At 39.5% G+C, this 20,084-nt stretch overlaps 1 protein-coding gene across 11 annotated transcripts in view; it reads left to right on the forward strand.

Annotated features, from left to right (window-relative positions):
- Nucleotides 1–20,084, forward strand: part of MGA (MGA, MAX dimerization protein) — a 60,584-nt gene that overhangs the window by 28,078 nt on the left and 12,422 nt on the right. For 8 of the 11 annotated variants that reach the window (XR_002440300.1, XM_021401974.1, XM_021401969.1 and 5 more), the window contains exons 9-17: nucleotides 35–392; nucleotides 1,366–1,589; nucleotides 2,489–2,629; nucleotides 3,028–3,160; nucleotides 4,503–5,023; nucleotides 6,473–6,758; nucleotides 8,461–9,090; nucleotides 9,623–9,955; nucleotides 10,909–12,608. Coding sequence is in view for 10 of the 11 variants with exons in the window: in XM_021401974.1 (XP_021257649.1) it covers nucleotides 35–392; nucleotides 1,366–1,589; nucleotides 2,489–2,629; nucleotides 3,028–3,160; nucleotides 4,503–5,023; nucleotides 6,473–6,758; nucleotides 8,461–9,090; nucleotides 9,623–9,955; nucleotides 10,909–12,608 (4,326 nt within the window). In the remaining variant the exon portion in view is untranslated. The remainder of the gene's footprint in view (nucleotides 1–34; nucleotides 393–1,365; nucleotides 1,590–2,488; nucleotides 2,630–3,027; nucleotides 3,161–4,502; nucleotides 5,024–6,472; nucleotides 6,759–8,460; nucleotides 9,091–9,622; nucleotides 9,956–10,908; nucleotides 12,609–20,084) is intronic. The other 3 variants (XM_021401975.1, XM_021401968.1, XM_021401973.1) reach the window with 2 other exon arrangements.

Consider the following 20,084-nt stretch of genomic DNA (forward strand, 5'->3'; position numbering starts at 1 on the left):
TCATTTTTATACTTATTATCTAAAACTTTTTCAGGCTTCTCTCAAAAACAAACCTATCCATAAAATAATACGACGACGAGCACCTCCTTGCAATAATGATTTCTGTAGACTGGGTTGTATATGTGCCAGTCTAGCACTGGAAAAACGTCAGCCTACCCATTGCCGTAGGCCAGACTGTATGTTTGGGTGTACTTGCTTGAAGAGAAAAGTATTGGTGGTGAAGGGAGGATCAAAACATAAGAAAATACTGAAAAAGGCCGTGCGTGGAAATCTTGTGTTCTGTGGATCACAAGAAGAGCAGCAAGAGGATGAAGATGTGGAAGAAGAGGGTGTTGGAGAAGAAGATGAGATGAAGCAGAAAGACAAGAAGAAAAGAAAAAAGGTGGAATACAGTGAGTATTGCTGGCTGAAAGCAGTTTCTTAAACTTCTCTGAAATCACCTGTCTCGTCAGGAAATTTTTTTAGGTTCTAGTAGGGATCCCATTACTAAACCCAGAAATGAGAACAAGCTCTGAGAGATCTCTAGAACACTTAGCTTGGTATAATTGACTGGCAGGTAATCACGCCTTTACCCTTTTTTAAACTCTTACCTGCTTTACAGCCTTTTTTGCATTACTCAGTTGTTTAGCTTGCTCAGATAACTGGTTTCTTTATGATAATTTTAACTCTCTGAACTCTCTAAATATCTTCAAAGGCTAAAGATACGAGATAATTACTGCTATAGCTGCTGGTAATCTTTACTGTCTAGTACTCTTTCTCTCCCTCTTACCAAGTAAGCATCTGGAGCTTTATTTTCAATTGCTGTATATAATTCCATAATTCATTGACTTTAGTGGAAATAATTTAGGGTAGTTTCAGGTCTGGCCTAAGGTATGTTCAAAAATATGACAGAAATTGGCCATGATCTTACATTTTCAGCTTCATTCTAGTAATAATTTTGTCAATGGCAAAAAAGATGTTGTCTGGTGTTCCACTGGAGTAAATAAATTTCTATGTATAGTTGTGTTATAAAGTATGTTTTTTTGATGTTTGAAATTTGTGTTTGCTAATATCCCCTGCTCTGTAGTGGGGTTTTTTTTTTTTTTTCTGATCTGCTATCTTAGCACTACTAAGAAACAGTGATTAGCGTAGAATCACTTTGATTTTTGTTTCCTGTATTTGTGGACAAATCCCTGTGACCTCTTGCTAGAATTTGAGACAAGAAAAGACACCAGTATTATATTCTTGCAGTATGAATTAGTTACTAGTACGTGGCTAGACTTCATAGACTCAAACTAAAATTTCCATTACTGCCACGTTACATTAGTTTTCACTTGCATAAATAACTGGGTTTCTAAAATTTGTTTATTACTTTATTTTTTCCAGCTATCTGTGACTCAGAGCCGGAAAAGCCTCTTAGGAATTGTCCATTGTGGGTGAAAGTAGAAGGTGAAATAGATCCAGAACCTATTTACATTCCAACACCATCTGTTATTGAACCAGTTAAATCTGCAGTCATGCCTAACCCAGAAGTCGTGCTTTCTAGTAAACATAGATCTTCCAGTGGAGTGAAAACAGGCAGAGTGTATACTCCTAAACCCAACCCCGTGGTAAGAAAAGGGATATGTTAATTTATTTTTAAGCTGAAAATTAAAGCAATCACTGCCAAAAACTTCTATACATTTTAGATAAAATGGCAGGCACCTCGATAAGCTAGGATGAATTGACATAAATATGTATGTGTGTGTATATATGCGAATCTTTAACTATTTTTGTCTTCTGTTGAGAATTTACTGTAGCAGTGATAAAGGTGATAATGATTTGCCGATAACCTCTTCCTTAAAAAAAGCAGTAATATGCTGTTTATGGGTAAAATGATTGCTTGTCCTGTAATGTTTGTAGAAGTTACTAGCTGTGTGATGTAGCCTAGTTAATAAATTGTGAAAAAAGTCTGAATACTGACATAGAGGGTTCACTGTAGTTCTAGAAGCTTTAGTATTCTTGTTTGTGGCTTCACTGCCAGTGTTGTAGGAATCTGTCTTTGCCTCTCCTCTCCCCTCACCTTTATTTAACACAAACAACAGCAGTCGTAGAGGAAGAATAGTACTTCATATAGAAGAGAATTGAAACAGGTGTTTTTTTTCCTGTTCTTCTTCTGCCATTTAAAGCAATGTGTAATTTGGGAGCGATCTCTAGACTGAGCTATGATATCATAGAGTGGCTTGGGTTGGAAGGTACCTTGTAGATCATCTAGTTCCAACCCCTCTGCCGTGAACAGGGTTGCTACCAGCTAGAGCAGGTTGCCCAGAGCCCCATCCAGCCCAGCTTTGAACACCTCCACAGGTGGGGCAAGAGGAAAGATTCAGCTTTAAACACTGGAGCTTTCTTTTGATATTTACTACTATAGCATCTACTGTAGCATTAATATTAAATTCCTTGAGAAAGCAAAACTATTTTATAAATCTACTGCACATCCAGAATGGAGAGGCTGTATATTTTTTTTGTGTAGATTCGAGAGGAGGACAAGGATCCCGTCTACTTGTATTTTGAAAGTATGATGACTTGTGCAAGGGTCCGAGTATATGAGCCTGGGAAGGGGGAAAAAAAGCAACAAAAAGACCAAAAGGATTCACGGAGTTCTTTTGTAAAGGTAAGAAGCTACACTGTGTTCAGCACATGTTATACAACAGGTAGAAATACTGGAAATGGGAAGAAAATTTTTCATCAGGAAGTCCTGCATAACACGGGGGCTTGGCTTTTATTTGATGGAGACGTTGCATGCAGTGCTGATAAACTTACCTTGTTGCTGTGATATAAATCATCTTGTCTGTGGAAATCTGTGGCTGCAAAATGTATTATTGCACGAGTCTTTAAATGCTCATGGTTAAAATTGCTATTGGAAGATGAAAGTTTTACTGGTGTCAATGTTAAAATACTTTTTATGGTTCTGGTTGATAGTATGATGAACTAGTGTACTTTCTGATGTGATTTTATTGTGGAAGAGGATACACAAGGTTAATCTTTTCTGTACATTTTTTCCTCCCACAGATGTGTGAACAAGGAGTTCCGTCTTCGAAGAAAGAATCTTCTAAGAAAGAATTATCTAAAAAAGAGTCTTTTAAGAAAGAATCTTGTAAGAAAGAAACCAGTGAGACAAACAAAGACCCTGAAAAATGTGGAGGTAAGAGCTGAATCTTGAGTATAATTCAGTGTGTTGGCAGTTTCACGTTTTTGGTTTAAAAAGAAAGGAACTATTGATGATACAAGAGTGCGTTTGCTGTGGGAGTTACTACAATTGCCAATAAAAATCTTATGATGCACTTACAGTTTCCTGTTTTCTTAATCAGTTGTATGTGTGTCTTGTGTGAGATGCAGCAGGCGGACTACCAAATACTTGCCATTGTTCCAAGGTTAAAATGACCGGTATTACAGTAGCTCGTTCAGAGTAAAAGATTGTATTATACAGCAGCCTTGTCTTTAGGAATGGTAATTAGAGACTTACTAAGGAGTGTAAATCAGAGGGTTCCCTCCCTACTCTCATTACCTTTTAATTACTGAAGAATTAATAAGTTTACAAGTGGTGCTGTGAGTCTAGGACCCTCGTGTTCTCCCCTTAGAACTGTATGGGTCAAAGAAGTGCCTGTACTTTATCTGGAGCTGATTGATGATGAATTATTTTAGTTCAAGTTGAAAGATTGAACTGAATTTTTGCAGTACACTATGTATGAATATGGCATTGAGTTTGTAACTCATTAAGAAGGAGGTTAGGCATCTTTGTCTTTTCCCGTTTGAAATGTCCCAAATCATGTTGCAATCCTTAAAATGAGACATGTACTCAAGGCATTGTGTCATCCACTAATGAAATATAGCTGCCTTTTTGAGCTGATTTTTTTTTCCACTGTTTAACGTACACAACAGCATTCTGTGTTTAAGGATGGGAATGGAAAAATAATGCAACTAGTTGAAAATACTGATGAATTGGTAGGTCAAAATGTAAATGACCAGGACACAGGGCTCAACATCCTTAGTTTTGCAAAAAGTGACGTTGGATCTCTAATGACAGCAAAAGGTCATGCTTCTGTTACACATCTTCCACAAAAGACAGTTCTGCTAGTGGCTTGTTTGTCAAAAATACCATTATAGGACGCTGGTCCTTTTCTGACTCCAAGAGAAAAGTGCCATCTCTTGAATAACTAGTGATGCTTTCCACTGCATATTGGTGTTGCTTGGAGATGTTACATCCACACACTGAAACAGTCCGGCTTTGTTTAGCTTGTGAGATGCAACGGGATACAACCTGTGATGGTATGGCTACAGAGAATTAACTGTGAGAAACAGTTACCTTAGTTTTGCATTTTTCGCTTGCTTGTGAAGCTCTGCAAGGGGAAGTGATGTTTTGAACAGTTCTTTTTACTTGCCCTGCAGCTGAGACAAGGGTGGAGGTGGGCAGAATAAAACTGTTTGAATATCCAGGTGATTAAAATGCCATAGTATTGCAGAAACCTATTTCAATTCTTTCTCAGAGAAAAGTTCGTGGTCTTCCCATAGTGAGGGGGACTCTTCCTCCGCCTCCTGTGTTCATCCCACCACTCCATGTGCACCAGCCAAACTTATCGAGATTATCTCTGACTGCAGCTGGAATGAAGATTGCAATAAGATCTTGACCATCTTATCACAGCACATCAACTGTAACATGCCACAGTGCCTCAAAGTGGGTAGCCTCATTATTGAATTGGCTTCGGAACACAAGGCTCAGGATGCAAACAACCCTCCCGTGTACTCCTCCAGAGTGAAAATTTCAGTGCCATCCTACCAGGACAATGATGAGAAACCTGAGTCACCTGTCTCGGAGACTCCCGATAGTGGAGTGCCGTCATGCAAAAAAGCAGAAAATGTGCAGTTCTTTCAGGCTTACACATTGGACAAGCTACGGGAGAAGTTGCATGGGGGCAAAGGCTTGCCTTTTTATGCAGGAATTTCTCCTGCAGGAAAGCTGGTTGTCTACAAACGCAAAGCTAATATGAGCCACTCAGACTTGATTCAGGTGGGTCCCTCTGCCTTTACTGTGGAGATTAGATTCAGTTTCATCCAGTATCCTAGAACCCCTTAAAGAGGAGAACAAACGCTCTTTTGATTTATCTACCTAGTCTTTTGACTGTCCAGACAAGGTTTCTTCATATCCAGTGACATTTCTGCCTCTCTGTAACTTTGTCCCTTTTAACAGGAAATCTGATTCCAAGTCTGAAGTCTGGTGATTTAGATTGGTCTTCTGGCCTTTTAGGTCTTGCTGGCCCAAGTGCAGAATCTTTCTCAAGATCTTGGAGCTTTTGAAAACTCCCTGCAGATGCATTTGGCAGATAACACTTCTGAATAAGTGGCTGTCAGAAGCCACAGAAAGAATATTTTCAGAGGAGGTGTGTACACTGGGACAAAACTTTAAAAGGAAACTGTAAACATTAAATTGCTTTTTGTTCAGTTTGCTAGCCTTCACTAATAGCTTGTGTTGTCTTCTGAGTATACGTTAGTGATGGAGAGACTTCATAAATTCAGAGCGTGTCATTTCTCTGCAGTCTCATGCTGCCAAGTTGCTGTTACGAATTGCTGGAGGGATCTGTAGGGCTAGGATCTTTCCTTTTTCAAGGATATTTTGTGGTTGTAGTAACACCGCTTTCATTGGAGGTGTATGAATTAGAAAATGAGAATAGAGTTCATTTGTATAACGCTTTGCAGATATGGTGCCCTCACTAAGAGAAGCTAGCAGAAAGAGAAACTTAGGGGCAGACTTCCTGTTTTACACAGTAAAGGCCTTTTTCATTACAGTTTGTTAAATAAGTGGCTTTTAGAGGTTATTACCAAACAACCTGGAAGTAGAGTGCAGTACTGCCGACCAAATTAGTGTGACATTTCCTGTTGACCACTAGGCTTTACAGCCTGACATCCAGAAAAATTTGTTTCTTCTCTCAGTTACAACTGCAGCTCTGAATGTGAAGTTAGTCAACTCATGATACAGTACAGACAAGAAAAGAAAGCTGACAGAGCTTTTGCGAACTCCTTAGAGTTTTGTCCCGATGTATATGTGTGTTTTCTTTCTTCTGTAATGCTAGGCGTTCATAGGTTAGAGAATTTTATCTAAAATCGTCCTCATATTTGGAAAACCACTCTTAACTCAGGACTGTAGTGTGAGTAGGAGAGGATAAATGCGTGCTAGCTTCCCTCTACTTAATTTCAGTGATTTCTCATGTTCCTTTGGACTCTGTGGTTCTGTGTGAGAGTCTGAGTAGCATCTAATATCTGTATTACAAAGATATAACGGAGTTGCTTGAAGTTACTCTGAGCAGTAGAGAAATTAGGAGTTCCCATTCTGAATTATAATGTGGGTCTTTGTTTTTGTTTTTTGAAAAGGACGCTTGGAAGTCCTGTGGAATGAAACACCTCTCCAGAGGTGGTGAATCAGCATTCTTTTCACAAAATTTCCCTTTTCCACTTTTTTCAGGTTAATGATAAAAGGTATCCTCAGGCCAAACTGCTTTTGGGACAGATGGGGGCATTACATCCTGCCAGTCGGCTAGCCGCTTATGTTACAGGCAGGCTGCGACCCACAGTACTTGATATCTCAACCCTCAGTACTGTGATCTCCAAGGTAGCATCCAAAGCTTCTGGGACACCATCAGTCCAGGTGCCCACAGCATCAGCTCCCAAAACTACATCTTCCACCAGCACTACTTCAACCCCCAGTGTGACGACTCTGAAAGCTCTTGTCCCACCACTGAGACAGATAGGTAGGTTGGAACTTATTACTGTATTTTAAATTGCGTGAAGGTAAAATAAAAAGCAAGTGTACAGCGTTGCTGTTGATTTCTTTGCAACAGTGCCTGCTGCCTTTGGCTGACTTGCCAACTAAACTGCCTCTGCCATAAATAACCTCTTTAAAGCAGAAAGTTGTATTTTGACTTCAGAATAAGACTACAGGTGTTGACTTGACTTTCAGTTATTTTACTAACAGTACTAGTGCGTATTTTCAAGAAACAAGGAAGAAGGGATGCAGATACCCATTAAGCTTCACTTTTTGTTTTGGCAGTTTTCTTACTGTGATTTTTAATTGCTGCTCATCAAACACTGAAATTAAAATGAGGCTTTAAAGTGAAAGGATCGCTCTGGGCTGTAGTTCTTCGCAGTTTGTTTTTCTGATGGTGTTGCGCTTAAAATTGGAATTCATGTGACCAGCAAAGATGCGTGAAGCAGCGCAGTGAAATACAAGATGTTCCAAGTCTGGATTAGCAAAAGAACAGGTGTGCAGCCGATAACTGCACTGGCCTGCAGTCTCATTGAATTTCACAAGCTAAACGGGGTTGGACTTAGTGCTCTGGAGTTTTTTTTCTTTATTTTGTCAGGTTTTCTTTTTTTTAAAAGGAATATCAGGAACAGCATTTGGTACTTGTAAGTTGGTACTGAAGAGCTTACTCAGCATGGCAAGAGAGCAATTAGCTTTTAAATATTGTGTTTAGCGAGTGTGAGTTTAAACAAAAAAAAAAACAACAAAAAGAAATCTAGTTCCCAGCCACACATTTCCCCCATCTTCACTAAATATCTGAAGGAGCTTTGCAAGAGAAAAGGATGTTACCTGTGTCCTGGCAAAATGTTAACTTGGAATAGTTCTCTTTCCTTCATTGGAAATGCATTGTAAATGGTTGTGTTGTTTTTCTCTTTCTGTGATAAAACCACTTGCATTATGCGTTTATGCACTATTAAAAAGGTGGCTGCATTTCGTTGATGGGTGAAGCGATCGTTGCACATATTACGTACTTAAGTTGGGCTTGCGCAATGATCTCTGCATTGTTGTACTATGTAGTTAGGTTCTATTCCTCATCTGTAATCATCTGGAGTGATACAGACATGGTATTCTGATCCCTGGAGAGCAAGGGATGAGGGGAAGGAGCTTCCCAATAGTGATTTCTTCCCGGTGGTCGAATTTGTCCCATCCAGTCCTCAGTTGTCACGAATGTCACCACAGCAAGAAGGAGGCATGACAAAACTCTCTTCCTCCTTCCTGTGTGGCTGTTTAACACTTACTTATATACAGTCGAAGGGGGATGAAAATCAAGAAGCAGTGAAAAGAGGAAAATGGAAAAAAACTGTTACAGGAAGAATTTGAGATTTAGGGCATAGTTTGAGCCTGCTATTTCACCTTGCCATTTGTTTCCTTGCACTGAAATGATAATTCTGTATTCATAGTTTCATGATAAAGAACATAACACCTCAAGACCTCATTTTTTTGTATGACCGGGGGAAATGCAATGGAATATATGCATATTTCTAATACGTAAGGCATACTCAGAACTGCCATAAGGGTTTCAGGTTAATTACAAGGTATTCTTAAAGTGAACGGAGACCCCGATTCATGATGAAATAGCAGTTGTAGTGCCTGAAGAACAGCAAAGAGGAAGTATATTAAAATTTTGACCTGCAAGTTTTTATTTGCAGCTGCGCGACCCTCACCTGGTGGTGTGTTCACAAAGTTTGTGATGAACAAAGTTGGAGCTCTACAGCAGAAGATGCCTTCAGTGAGCACATGCCAGCCTCTGTCAGGGCCACAGAAGTTCAGTATCAAGCCTACACCGATAATGGTTGTCACTCCTGTGGTTCCCTCGAGTCTGTCTCCAGTTCATTGCACTCTCTCTCCTGGGGTCACTACAGCCACCACCACTTTTCCTGTTACTGTAGAAAGTACCAGTGTGGCACCATCTACTCTGTCTGCTCCTAGCCAAACCAGAGCTAATGAACCTGCCTCCTCTCCTCCTGCAGTTACGGTCACAGGTGCTTCTGCAACACCTGGAGTCAACACTTGCACCACTTCCTCACCTGCCACTCCTACTGCCACTGTGAACGTAACAAAAGCAACTGTGATTGCTGCTCCAGTACCAACTCTGTCACTCCCTACTGTAGTAACAGCACCAACAATTACTTGTCCTGTTATCACTACATCCGCTTCTACAGTTGTACTAACAACTGCAGTGGCTACATCTGTGGTGACCACACCAACTTCCTCTGTCAACTCTGTTCCAATTATATTATCAGGAGTGAAGTCAGCTCCTTCGATAGCTCCAAAAAGAGGTAAGGCTTTGCTGCTTTGACATACTGTTGCAAACGTTCACTTTTTACCTTCCTCGTGCATTGCTGGAACACAGTATGCCATTGCAGAACCCAGTTTAAGTATAGACTCACTTGTCTCACCGTTATTTCCAACATAGGATGAGAAATGCAATCTCTTAAATGGCTTGTTTTATTCCAGCCTAGCCTAAACTAGTTGAGAAGGGGAAAAAAATGTAGTTATCTGGTCAGTGACTGCTATGAAATGAGCTTGAAGTCTCACATCATTTCTTGGCCTGTAGAAATGTGTAGCACAATTATTACTGTGATTGCTACAATTTCACTATTGGTATAGAATTGAAGAAGTAGGTGTGGCATTACCTTCTCACTGTTGCTTGAGGGTTTTCTGAGTCATGGTTGAGAAACGGTGGCAGAACTAGACATGCATCTAAAGATCCGATTGTTTTGAAAACATCTGTGCTTGATTTAAGAATAGTGCCTGACTTATAGGATGTTTTCTTAACCTGATTTTATGTAACTTTTAAAAATGTTTTAGAAGATGCTACTCCACAAGCACAAGCTCTAAATAAGACTCCTCCAAAGATATCTCCTGGAACAGAGAAACGTGTAGGACCGCGACTGTTGTTGATTCCAGTGCCTCAAACATCTCCTGCTTTGCGACCACTGAACAACGTGCAGCTTCCTCAGAGACAGAGAATGATTCTTCAGCCTCTCAGGAGCCCTGGTGGAGTGAACCTGTTCAGGCATCCTAATGGACAGATAATTCAGCTTGTTCCTCTGCAACACTTTCGAGCTCCAGGTGCCCAGCCCGGAGCCCAGCCCAGTGCCCAGCCTAACGTGCAGCAGCCAGTGATGTTCCGCAATCCAGGTACAAATTCCAAGGTTTCTTTCTTGACTGACTGATGTGTTACTTAAATTTATCACACTGTATTTCTATCTCTGATACCGGTTTATCATACTGAAAGTAATTGAGCAGGGAGTAATTTAGTTTTCTGTGAGTAAAGACTGTTAAGTGTAATTACTCAGAAGTAATGCAAATTCAGCCCATCGAAGATGCAGAAAGTACAGTTAACAGTTAAATTACCAACATTTGGGAGTTCCCAACAGCAGGTAAAAGGGCCGGTGTGTGTGACAAAGGAGCCATAGGCACTGTATTATCACTTAATGATCTGATGACCTCATAATTCAGAAATCATACTTGCAGGAGATGCTTTTAAAGAGAACAAACTGTTAGCTGTGTCTCGCTGGACTGAAGTTCCTTTCTGATCTGAGGACTAGCCATTACAGAAGAAGCTAGCTGTTGGTGGTCTTATTTTTCTTGTTTTAAAAGGAGTTCTGGGTTGGGAATGTAATCAAATGCACTGATGGGTTTGTTAAGATGAAAGAGATTGTGGTATAATCACATGATTTTGTCATAGATTTTCTCTGTGGAAGTTTTTTCTGGGAGAGAAAAAAGAAGATTAAACGTTCTTCTTTTACTTAAGGGAAATCCCCATTTCCCTGTTTTCTGGTAAGTGGGAAAGAGTAAAATGGAGAGAATCTCACCTAAATACAGTGCCTTTAGCATCAATTTTTTTCACTGAAAAAGCTTACCGTTACATCTGTTTATTCCAGAGTGACCACCTCATTATTTTTTGGAGGGAGTGTTCTGTATAAAAATTGAACAGCTTACTTTATGCAGTACCAACTTTTCACTGAGGAATAGTTACAACACTGGTTACATTGTGATCCATGAAAATGCCGGCTACTTCTGGTACCGCATCAAATGCTAAAAGAAAATTATATGGGCAAGTATAAGCTGATGTTTTCTTTTTTTCACAGGATCTGTTGTAGGAATTCGGTTGCCTACACCTTCTAAGCCTCCCGAGTCACCTCTCTCTCCTGCTTCCTCTGTGTCTTCCACTTCTCCAGTCACAAATTCAGCTGCACAAACTGCAGGACCCAAGTCATCCCCTACGTCTAATCCAACCACTCAAGCATCTTCTGTTCTTCCTTCAGTAACAAGTTTTGTGTCACAAGCGGGCACTCTGACTCTGAAGATCTCACCTCCTGCTGCTAGTAACGTGACAAATCAAACCGCCACTGAATCAAAAGTAACCGGCAGCTCAGGTGTTCTCCCAGCTTCAACTGCTAATATCGTACCTTTACAATCTGGTAGTTTTGCTTTACTTCAGCTCCCAGGACAGAAGACTGTGCCAAACTCCATTCTTCACCATTTTGCATCTCTTCAGATGAAGAAGGACTCCAAGAAAATAAGCCAGAAAGATGACTCAGGTGCTGCTCAGCAAACGGAAACAGGGAAGGATTTGCGCTCAGAGGAGACTGAAGTTTCAGAGTCTGAGGTCACAGTGTCAGATGGCAAACAAGAAGAAAATGAGGTGTCAGTAAAGCAGTCGAATAGTGTTGAAGAGTCAGTGTCTGGCACAGTCACACCTGTTAAAAATTCTACTGCATTAGAGGCATTTGAGAAGGATTCAAAGGTGCTTGAGGATACTTGTGATGGTAGCCCCTCTTTTCAGAATGATGTTTCCACAGATGTTATATCATCTGACCATTCATACATCAGTGAAAAGCCAAACGATGAGGAAAATGAAGCAATCACAGAGGAGAAAGAGGATTCTGTCTGCTGTGAAAATGTAGGGGCTGTTTCAGCTAACTGTGAAACCATTTGTGAATCATTAGATCATTCTCTAGTTGCTCCTCTGGATGATGCTCATCCACTGAGTCTCAAGAATCAAGAGACTACAGAGTTGAAGAAACATGGGAAAGAACGAATACATGCTGAACAGGAAGATAAACCAGTTAAAGAGCAGGAAGGTGAAGTGCAGGCACATATGAAGGAGAATAACAAAGCAAGTTCCGGCCAGTCACGGAATCAGCAAGAGCAAGAAACGCAGCTGGAGAACAAAAAGGAACAGGCAGGGACTGAACTGCCTCATAACAAAAAAGAATTCCAGGATGGTGCTGTGCAGCCAGAAGTGGAAAAAAAGGAGTACAAGGACTCTACAGAAGCAGAAAGCTTAAGAGAGAAAAAAACAAGCAAGTCTGAAATAAGTTCTGCAAAAGAGCAAGATAATGCTTTGGGAGATAAGCAGGTAGTAAGTACTGTGGAAGGCAAAACCAACGTAGCCATGCAGGAAGGCAGTACAATCAAAGAAGAAGGTGCTGTTGATTCTCAGGAGGAAATGAAAACAGTTGAAGATATCGTAGTACATGCTAACAGTTCTTGGAGCAAAATATCCAGCATTGCACCTGTTTCAGAAAACAAAAATGAGGCAGATAACAAAGCTGACAGATCTGATAAAGGTGACTTCATGACACCTGAACAGAAAGCAGAGGAACCCAGGCATCACAAAAAGGGTTCTGCGCCCACTATTGATACAACTAATTCCAACTTCCTGGAAGAGGAGGAGGAAGATGATGATGATGATGAAGATGAAAAAACTGATGATTCTGCTGATGAGATGCTGGATGGTGCTTCTGATTTCTCAAGTGAAGAGGAAATAGATGTTGAAAAAGTGGTAAGTATTGGACTTTACAAAGGGACTTTTTTTTAATTGACCAACTATCATGTCTGAACCCATGGATTTAAAAGAAACAGTATGATTGTGTTCTAGGCTTCAGTTTCTTTAGAAATTTCAGATATGGTTTCCAAGTGAAAATGTTTCTGACTTCTTCTTTCCTGTCGATTTTTTTTGATGGGTAGCATGTAAGTTGTCTTTTAGAAATTGTTTCTCAGATGCGAGTTGCATTGAAACAGCTGTAGTAGAACTGTTGCATATAATGTTGCTACTGTGTTGACTCAAGCAACCTGGTTCTTCCTAGTATGACATACGATTCTAGAATCTATTAACCAGTCCAGTATTTCTCATGTTTTAAGCTATTTCCTTTTATTCAGCTTCCATAGTTCTTATTAGTTAACATTTGTTTCTGGAAGGAGTGTTTGACTTGTTCCTCAAATTCCTCTTGAAGTTTAATAATAAATTCAAGTAGTGCTGTAAGCTGTCATTCTGTGTTCAGTAGAAGAAAAAACTGGCTACAGAAGCCACAGAATAAGGGAAGCGATATGGTTAATATCTGTAAGATATGTTTAGATTTTAGTACTAATAGAGTTTCTGTCAGATGTCATTCACAAGCTAAAACAGTCATACGTGTAGCTACTTCATGTATTTTTGATGTATGCTACTTCAGAAACAGTACACTAATACTTACAAAATACAGAGGTGTGGTTTTCTGATCAGTATAAATGGATCTAAGAAATTAGCCTTTTTTGGGGATGAGATAAAAGTGGAAAGAGGTAAAAGAGGAGAAGAATTGGAAGAGCAAATGAATCAAAATATGATAAGCTATATTACTGTTTTCAGAATGTGAAGCTCTAGGTAATTCCAATTATGTAAAATTCTTTCATCCCTTTTCTGCTAATTCTTGTCTACTACTTGAAAACCAAATTAGACTTCTCCCTCTTTTAATGTTACCCAGAGTAACTCGGGGTTAAGCCAGCAACCACAACTTTTGAAGAATGTACTTTATTTAACAGAAAAATTGACCAATCAACTGGTATGCCAGCTCGCAATTTTCAGGCATGATAGTAGCCCCCCAGCTACATGAAAATGAAAGCATCTATAATTTTTGGAAGCTCTTCCAATATTGCTGAGTTGTGTTGAGTGGGGTGGTGAAAGTTTGACACCTCTGTATCTTCAGCAGGGTTATCATCAAGTTTAGAGAACCACAGTTAATAGGTGTCAGCTGCCCAATAAACCTTTCAGACAAGGTAGTCCTAAGAATCTGTTTCTTTACCAACAGATAATAAATGCAACGTCTTGGTCACAGAGTAACTTGTTATCAGAATTGATGTTTTAAAGATTTGTTTTTTTTCTTTCCTATGAAAGAATGATAAAACTAATTATTAGAGATTCTAAGAAGAATTTGTTTCGGAAGAAATGTATTTTGCATGTTTCAGAAGTGATTAGTACAGTTCAAGGTACTTTCTAAGTATTTACTATAAGCTTACACAAACTTGACTAAACTAGCTTTGGTTCTAGAGCAGCAAAGCTGAGCGTCGAGATCTTGAAGAGGAATTTTAAAACCTGTCCAGAATTTGGGTGAATTCTTGGTTTGTCAGTGTGTGCTGCCTGCAGGTTAAATTAACATCAAATGCCTAATGGAGAATTCAGTTTGAAATGTAAATAAGTAAGTCTGCAGTCTTTTTCACTGGGAGCTTGTTGGTAAGAATCTTTTTCTCAAAAAGACTTGAAGCAGCCAGGAAGACCTGTTTAGGAGAATTGCTGTTAAGCATTTTTTTAATTTTAATTTTTATTTTTTTTACTACTGATCTTCAGTAGATAACAGCATGAGGAAAGTACTTCTTGATTGATCATTCTCTTTCCTGTGCTCCTGAGATCTGCTGGTTGTGGTTGTTTCTTATTTCAAGAGGAAACAAATTCGGTTGCTAGGAGTGGGCTGGTAGTTATCACCATGGCCTGAAAATGCATAACAAAAGTAGTAGAGTATGAAAGTGGGCTCGTGTTAAGCCTTTTGCGTTTGTCTCTGTAGCACTGCTTCTAAAACTATTCTGGCTGAAAGACCTCAAAAGAGTTGGAGCTGCTCAGCTCTAAGAGTTGCACTCCAGCTTTGTGGTTAATATGATTTGATGATTGGGAAGCTTAGAGATTTATGAACGGTAGTCTGAACAAACATCTCCCTCAACAGAAAATGGTGCTAGTTAGAAGTGGCATTCCCGTAACAATGAGCTGTTGGAATTTATGCTAGTTCTTAAGGTTGTGAAGGCCCAGCAATGAGTGTGTATTCAGAGCAGTAGTCTTTTGTGAAGGACTACAGATACCTAAGTCCAGTCCTTGTTAACGAGTAGATAGATTTTGAAGGTATTGCTCTTTAGGGAGGAATGCACAGGGTAATTTTGTTTCAAGGGGGAAGTATACTAAAATACAGTTATCCAAGGTAGAGGATCAGTTATCCAACTTCAGGATCTTAAATTGGAGACCTTCAGGCCATTCAGGAAAAGAAAAAAAAAATTGAATTACTTCTCTAGCAAGAAGTTACTTATCCAAAAGCATTCTTACCATTTTAGTGAACCTCTTTAAGTTTACCCATGCTTATCAGGAAATTCTGGACAGCTGTGTTGTAGCAGATGTTTCTTCTTTTGTTTTGGCTTATGCCTCCTCCCCATAGTAAGTTTTACTGGGGAGATGCTGAGGAAGAGGGAGAATACAGTTAGGAAAGATTGAATACAAAAACTCAGGTTGAAGCAGGTTGTTCAGCAGGCCTTTTGAGTAGTTGGGAATTCTTAGTGTTATTGTAGAACTTGTGCCTCAAACAACAGCAAGAATATGCTTCACGTAGACGGTTTGCACTCTTTTATCAGCATAGCGCTTATTAGACAGGCTGCATTGTTATTGTCTGTCAGACTGGCTGAAGTCAGTTTATATGAAGAGATAACTACATGAATTTTATGTGTTTCATTCAGCTGTTAGTGCAGATGCATGCACATTTTGTTTCTGTGTTTCTAATACATCTGTTTAGTGGAAGTACTGACAGATCTTTCATTACTAGTTTGGAATCTAGGCCGATTTTAGGTACTCGGGAAATAGCTACTAAAAAGAAAAATCCCAGAAAACTCCAGTGAGGTTCAGGATGATTGCTACTTAGCTGCATTTCAGCTGTTCCCATTTATTTTTCAGTACGTTTCCCTGTGAGGTTTTCACTGCAGTAGTGACTTTCTTGCTCCTAATTTTGCATGTTGACACCCGTCAGATGAACTTCTTGTCTCGTACTACTCTTGTGTACTTAAGAAACTCCTGCAGACTTCTCTACTCAAAAAAAAGACAAGCTCCTTAAGATGGTATCTTTGCCTTTTTTTATTTTCTTCCTTGAACTGCATCAAGAGAAGCTTAGGAGTGATGATCCCCTGGGGTTTGGTGGTATGAATAAAACCTTTTAAGTATATCACTATAAACAAACTAATCAACATCAGGACCCACTTACTGAACAAGTTCAGGTGCTGCAGTGGTCTGAGACATGATGTTAAACTCATGTTCTCCAAGGCATTACATTAAATGGCTGCTTGGCCTGAACTGCGTCACAAAAACGATATCTGACTTGTTCATGGGTGGCTGATGACTTAAGCTAAGACCATGTCAGGAGTTGTTCTGGTAGCTTAATGCTATGGATAGTGGAGTCCTATAGTCTTGTTTAATTTGGTAGTATAAACATAGCCTCTAGGTGTCTGGCAAGGTATTTTACTTAGAACGTTGTAGAAACTTGATGGTTTTCAATCTTTATGTTCCTGAGCTAAATGTTAAAATGGTGACTAACCATTACGAATGACTGTAGCTCTGTAAGTTTAATAAGGTTGGGTGGTGCCTGGGGCAACCTGCTCTAACAGGAAGTTTCACTACCCAGTGCAACGATAGAAGAGTTGGAACTGGATGAGCTTTGAGGTCCCTTCCAACGCAGAAATTCTGTGGTTCTCTGAACTCTACAGGACCTGCGGGAGGGCTAACATTAGAAAGGTGAGGCTTCCACAAGCTCTTTAGAAGTTGAAACCAGAGAAGTCATGCTAGACTGCAAGAAGAATTTGGCCAGTGGACGATTGGTTTCCTATTACTGGGAAATCAGAAAAAAAAAAATAAAGGTAGAGAAGAAAGACTTACTATCCTGAAGCATTTTTGCCTTTGTTGTTAGAAGTAAGAAGAAAAAATAAGTGCTGATTGTTATATGTACATCCACAGGTGGGACTTTAAATTTAAAGATGTGGTGTTCTTAGTGGTCAGCAGAGAGTTACTCCGTCTTCTTCAAAAAATACACCGTGCCTCAGGTTTTGAATACTATTTTTCTAGTATGATAACATGTAAAAAGTTTCACCATGAGAACAACTCCAGCTGGATAATTTCTCTCAGCCCTTTGGTTAGCCTGGGGCAACTTGTCAGCGCTCAACAGCTTTACCATGATAAAGTTTCTAGGAGAAGTTAATGTCATGTTGTTTTGTTTTCTTTTCCTCACTCTGAATCCTAGCGTCTTTGGAGTGACCCTGCAGAAACCCCCTTCCCTGCCTCGATCTGCCCTCTTAAGAGAAATTATTCATCTCTTGCATGTAGAATCACAGGATAAAATCATAACACTAGAGGAGATATCTGGAGGTTTCCAACAACAAGGGAAGTTTTATGAATGACCAAGGAGAGCACAAAAGAATTAAAGTGCTCATGTGCTCATAGAGGATTAAAAAAAAAGCTGTGGAAGCAGCTGTGCTACATGATCTTATTTCTTGTTGAAGCTCCACAGAAGGTCCACTTCTGGGAAAATGGTGTAATTTTAGTATCTTCCAACTTCCAATCTGTTTTGTTTCATTTTGCTTACCCTTCCCTCCTCTCTTCCCAGTTAGTAGACCTTAATTTCAGATTCAAGTTTATATTCTTCAGTTCTGTGATCTTGTACAAATGGATCATTCTTTGCTTTTCAGTAGGGAAAATGGATATGTGGTTCTGGCTTGACTTAAAGGCAGTTTGGATGCATCTGTCTTCTTAAGAACCAAGTGACTTGATGTAAAACAAAACAAACGTTCACTGAAGCTGGATATTGACAAAGTGAATAGAAGTGTGAGAAGTTGTTGAAAAGTTGCTCTCTGTATGGATAAGAGATATTCTTCAAGTTAGATTTTTATATATTAGGACTTGAAGTTTCTGGAAGCAATACAGACCCACTTTGCAGGCATGCAGCAAAGCTGCGCGCTGATCACAGGCACTACGTGTAGGCTGTTAAAATATTTAAGCAGAAGCGAAGTAGAGTCTCACCTAGGTCTCATTTTCAGTAGCCCCCATATTCTGGATTTCAACTGCAGGCTGTATGTGGTTGGGCCTCCCCGGCCCCAGGTGTATGCTATCTCCCGACTTTCATTCTTGCGCTGTCTTGGGGAGCAGTGGTAAGGAGCTCCTGACCAGCCTCTCAAGTTTCAAGTGATGTACTTCTTCCTTAGTGAAGATGGTGCTTTTTCTCAGTGTGCTGCTCGATCCCAGCGCTATCAAGTCTTTCTTTGTGGGGGAATATTTACAAGATGCAAACAGTAAGGATTTTACAGGTGTTTATGCACAGAGAGGAAGTAGTTTGTTAAGCTTCTGCCAATACCAGTGCCATAATTCTAAAGTCAGATGAGAATTTGCTTTAATTCCCCTCTTCTTTCTTTATACTGGAACTGTCATGGCATTTGTGAGAGAAAGAGTGAAATTGTTCTCCAAGGATAGTAATTGCTCATCTAAGTTCACTCTCCTTGCTCTTTTCTGTTTCTTTTCAAAAGATGTAATGTTCTTAAAGCATAGACTGACAGCTAGGGAGCATGCATAGCAGCTTGTTGAAGCAAGGATGCTTTTCTGTTTGGGTCTGAAACAACTGTAGCTGGTAATCTGAGATTCGCCTTCCTTTATTTCATTAGTAATTTCTTGATAATTCGTCATTCAGGAAGAAGTGGCAGCTTCTCCATGAGTGAGTAGTTCAGAAGTCTATATTTTTTTACATAGAGGACCTTACAAGGTTTCATTCTGCTTAAAAGACTAGAAGATTCTGTAGGCAGTAATGTGTGTGCTTATGTAGACATAATATATGTACTACACATATATATACACATTATAAATACATTTACTCTTTTTCTGTATATATATGCACACACACACACTAAATATGTGTATGTACACACACTATATACTTCTCTAAAGGCTACGTTACCAACATAGGCTTTAATAAAGGAGGGCAGACTGAATTTTTTACAATGGTTGCTGTTTTCTGTAGCCACTGTCACACAGCCGTAGGAGACGTTATTTTACAGGTCTTTGAAAAAAAAACCAGATTATTTTCTCTGGCAGCATGCAGTGGTCACTCTGATGGGGCATCGGGAGCTAATGTGACAATTTACTCTTTACTGTATCGCAATCAAGGCTATCAGAGACCATACTCCTCTGCCCGAAAGGAAATTATCAGCAAAGAGTTGGCTATAAATTGGGAATGTTTCAATTAACATAGCTACAAACTTCACAGGTATGAATTTCACGAGTGATAATTGTAAGTATTCTTCATTAACAACATGTTAGTTATTGCTTGTGTGATAATTTAGGTTGCCTTTATTCTTTATTGTTTTTATTACATCACTGTGGTCTAATCCTTGGCCATCTGAGAAAATGCAATGCTTTCTCCTTTCTAATAAGAGTTTCCTAGAACAGCAGTATTACTGTCCTCTATCACTAATGAGCTGCAGATCATCTGTAAAATTTGCGCCTTTAAAAGCATTTATTAGAGGCCTTCTTCTGGTACCGTATTGCCTTTTTTCATATTCTGCTCTCTAGTGGTTTTTGTGATTAACTATTTACATCAGTTTCAGGTAAGTATTCAGAGAAGGAGGAGATTACAGCTCCCGCAAAAGAAAGAAAGAATAGGCAAGGAAGGAAAGACGGAAGAGAAGAGTAGGAGGAGAATGAGATGGGGGACTTCAGGGAACTGAGTGAAGTGGAACACAGAATGGAAATATAATGACATTTCCTTACTTTAGAAGGAGAAAGATTTCTGCATTCTGTAAGAACCCACGTTTTATAATAATTAAGTAATGAAAGCTATAGGGGAAGAAAAATGCTTGAATAAAGCTTGTTTGTTTTGCGGGGAGAAAAACTTGGTGCTAAAAATGGCCACAGGGTTGGTATTTAACTCTTGTAATTTGCTATAGCTCTGCAGTAGTACTCTAGCTCTGTCTTCACAGATGATTATTGAGTTTTCTGAGTCAGTAGAGTGTGGATAAATAGTACTTTTGAGAAAGTTCTGAATATCTGAAATAATTATCGGTCAGTTTTTTGGAAGGAGCAAAAATGACAATCTTTATCATCTAAGAAGTTTTCCATATGACTCAAAGAAAACTAGTTTCATGATGTTCTGTCTGTTGCTCTGAGGTGTGAAACACCTTTACCCAAGTGATAACTATTTCAACTCAAGTCAAAACAATGCGA

The sequence above is a fragment of the Numida meleagris genome, chromosome 6 (assembly GCF_002078875.1).
Source record: "Numida meleagris isolate 19003 breed g44 Domestic line chromosome 6, NumMel1.0, whole genome shotgun sequence".
Classification (NCBI taxonomy): domain Eukaryota; kingdom Metazoa; phylum Chordata; class Aves; order Galliformes; family Numididae; genus Numida; species Numida meleagris.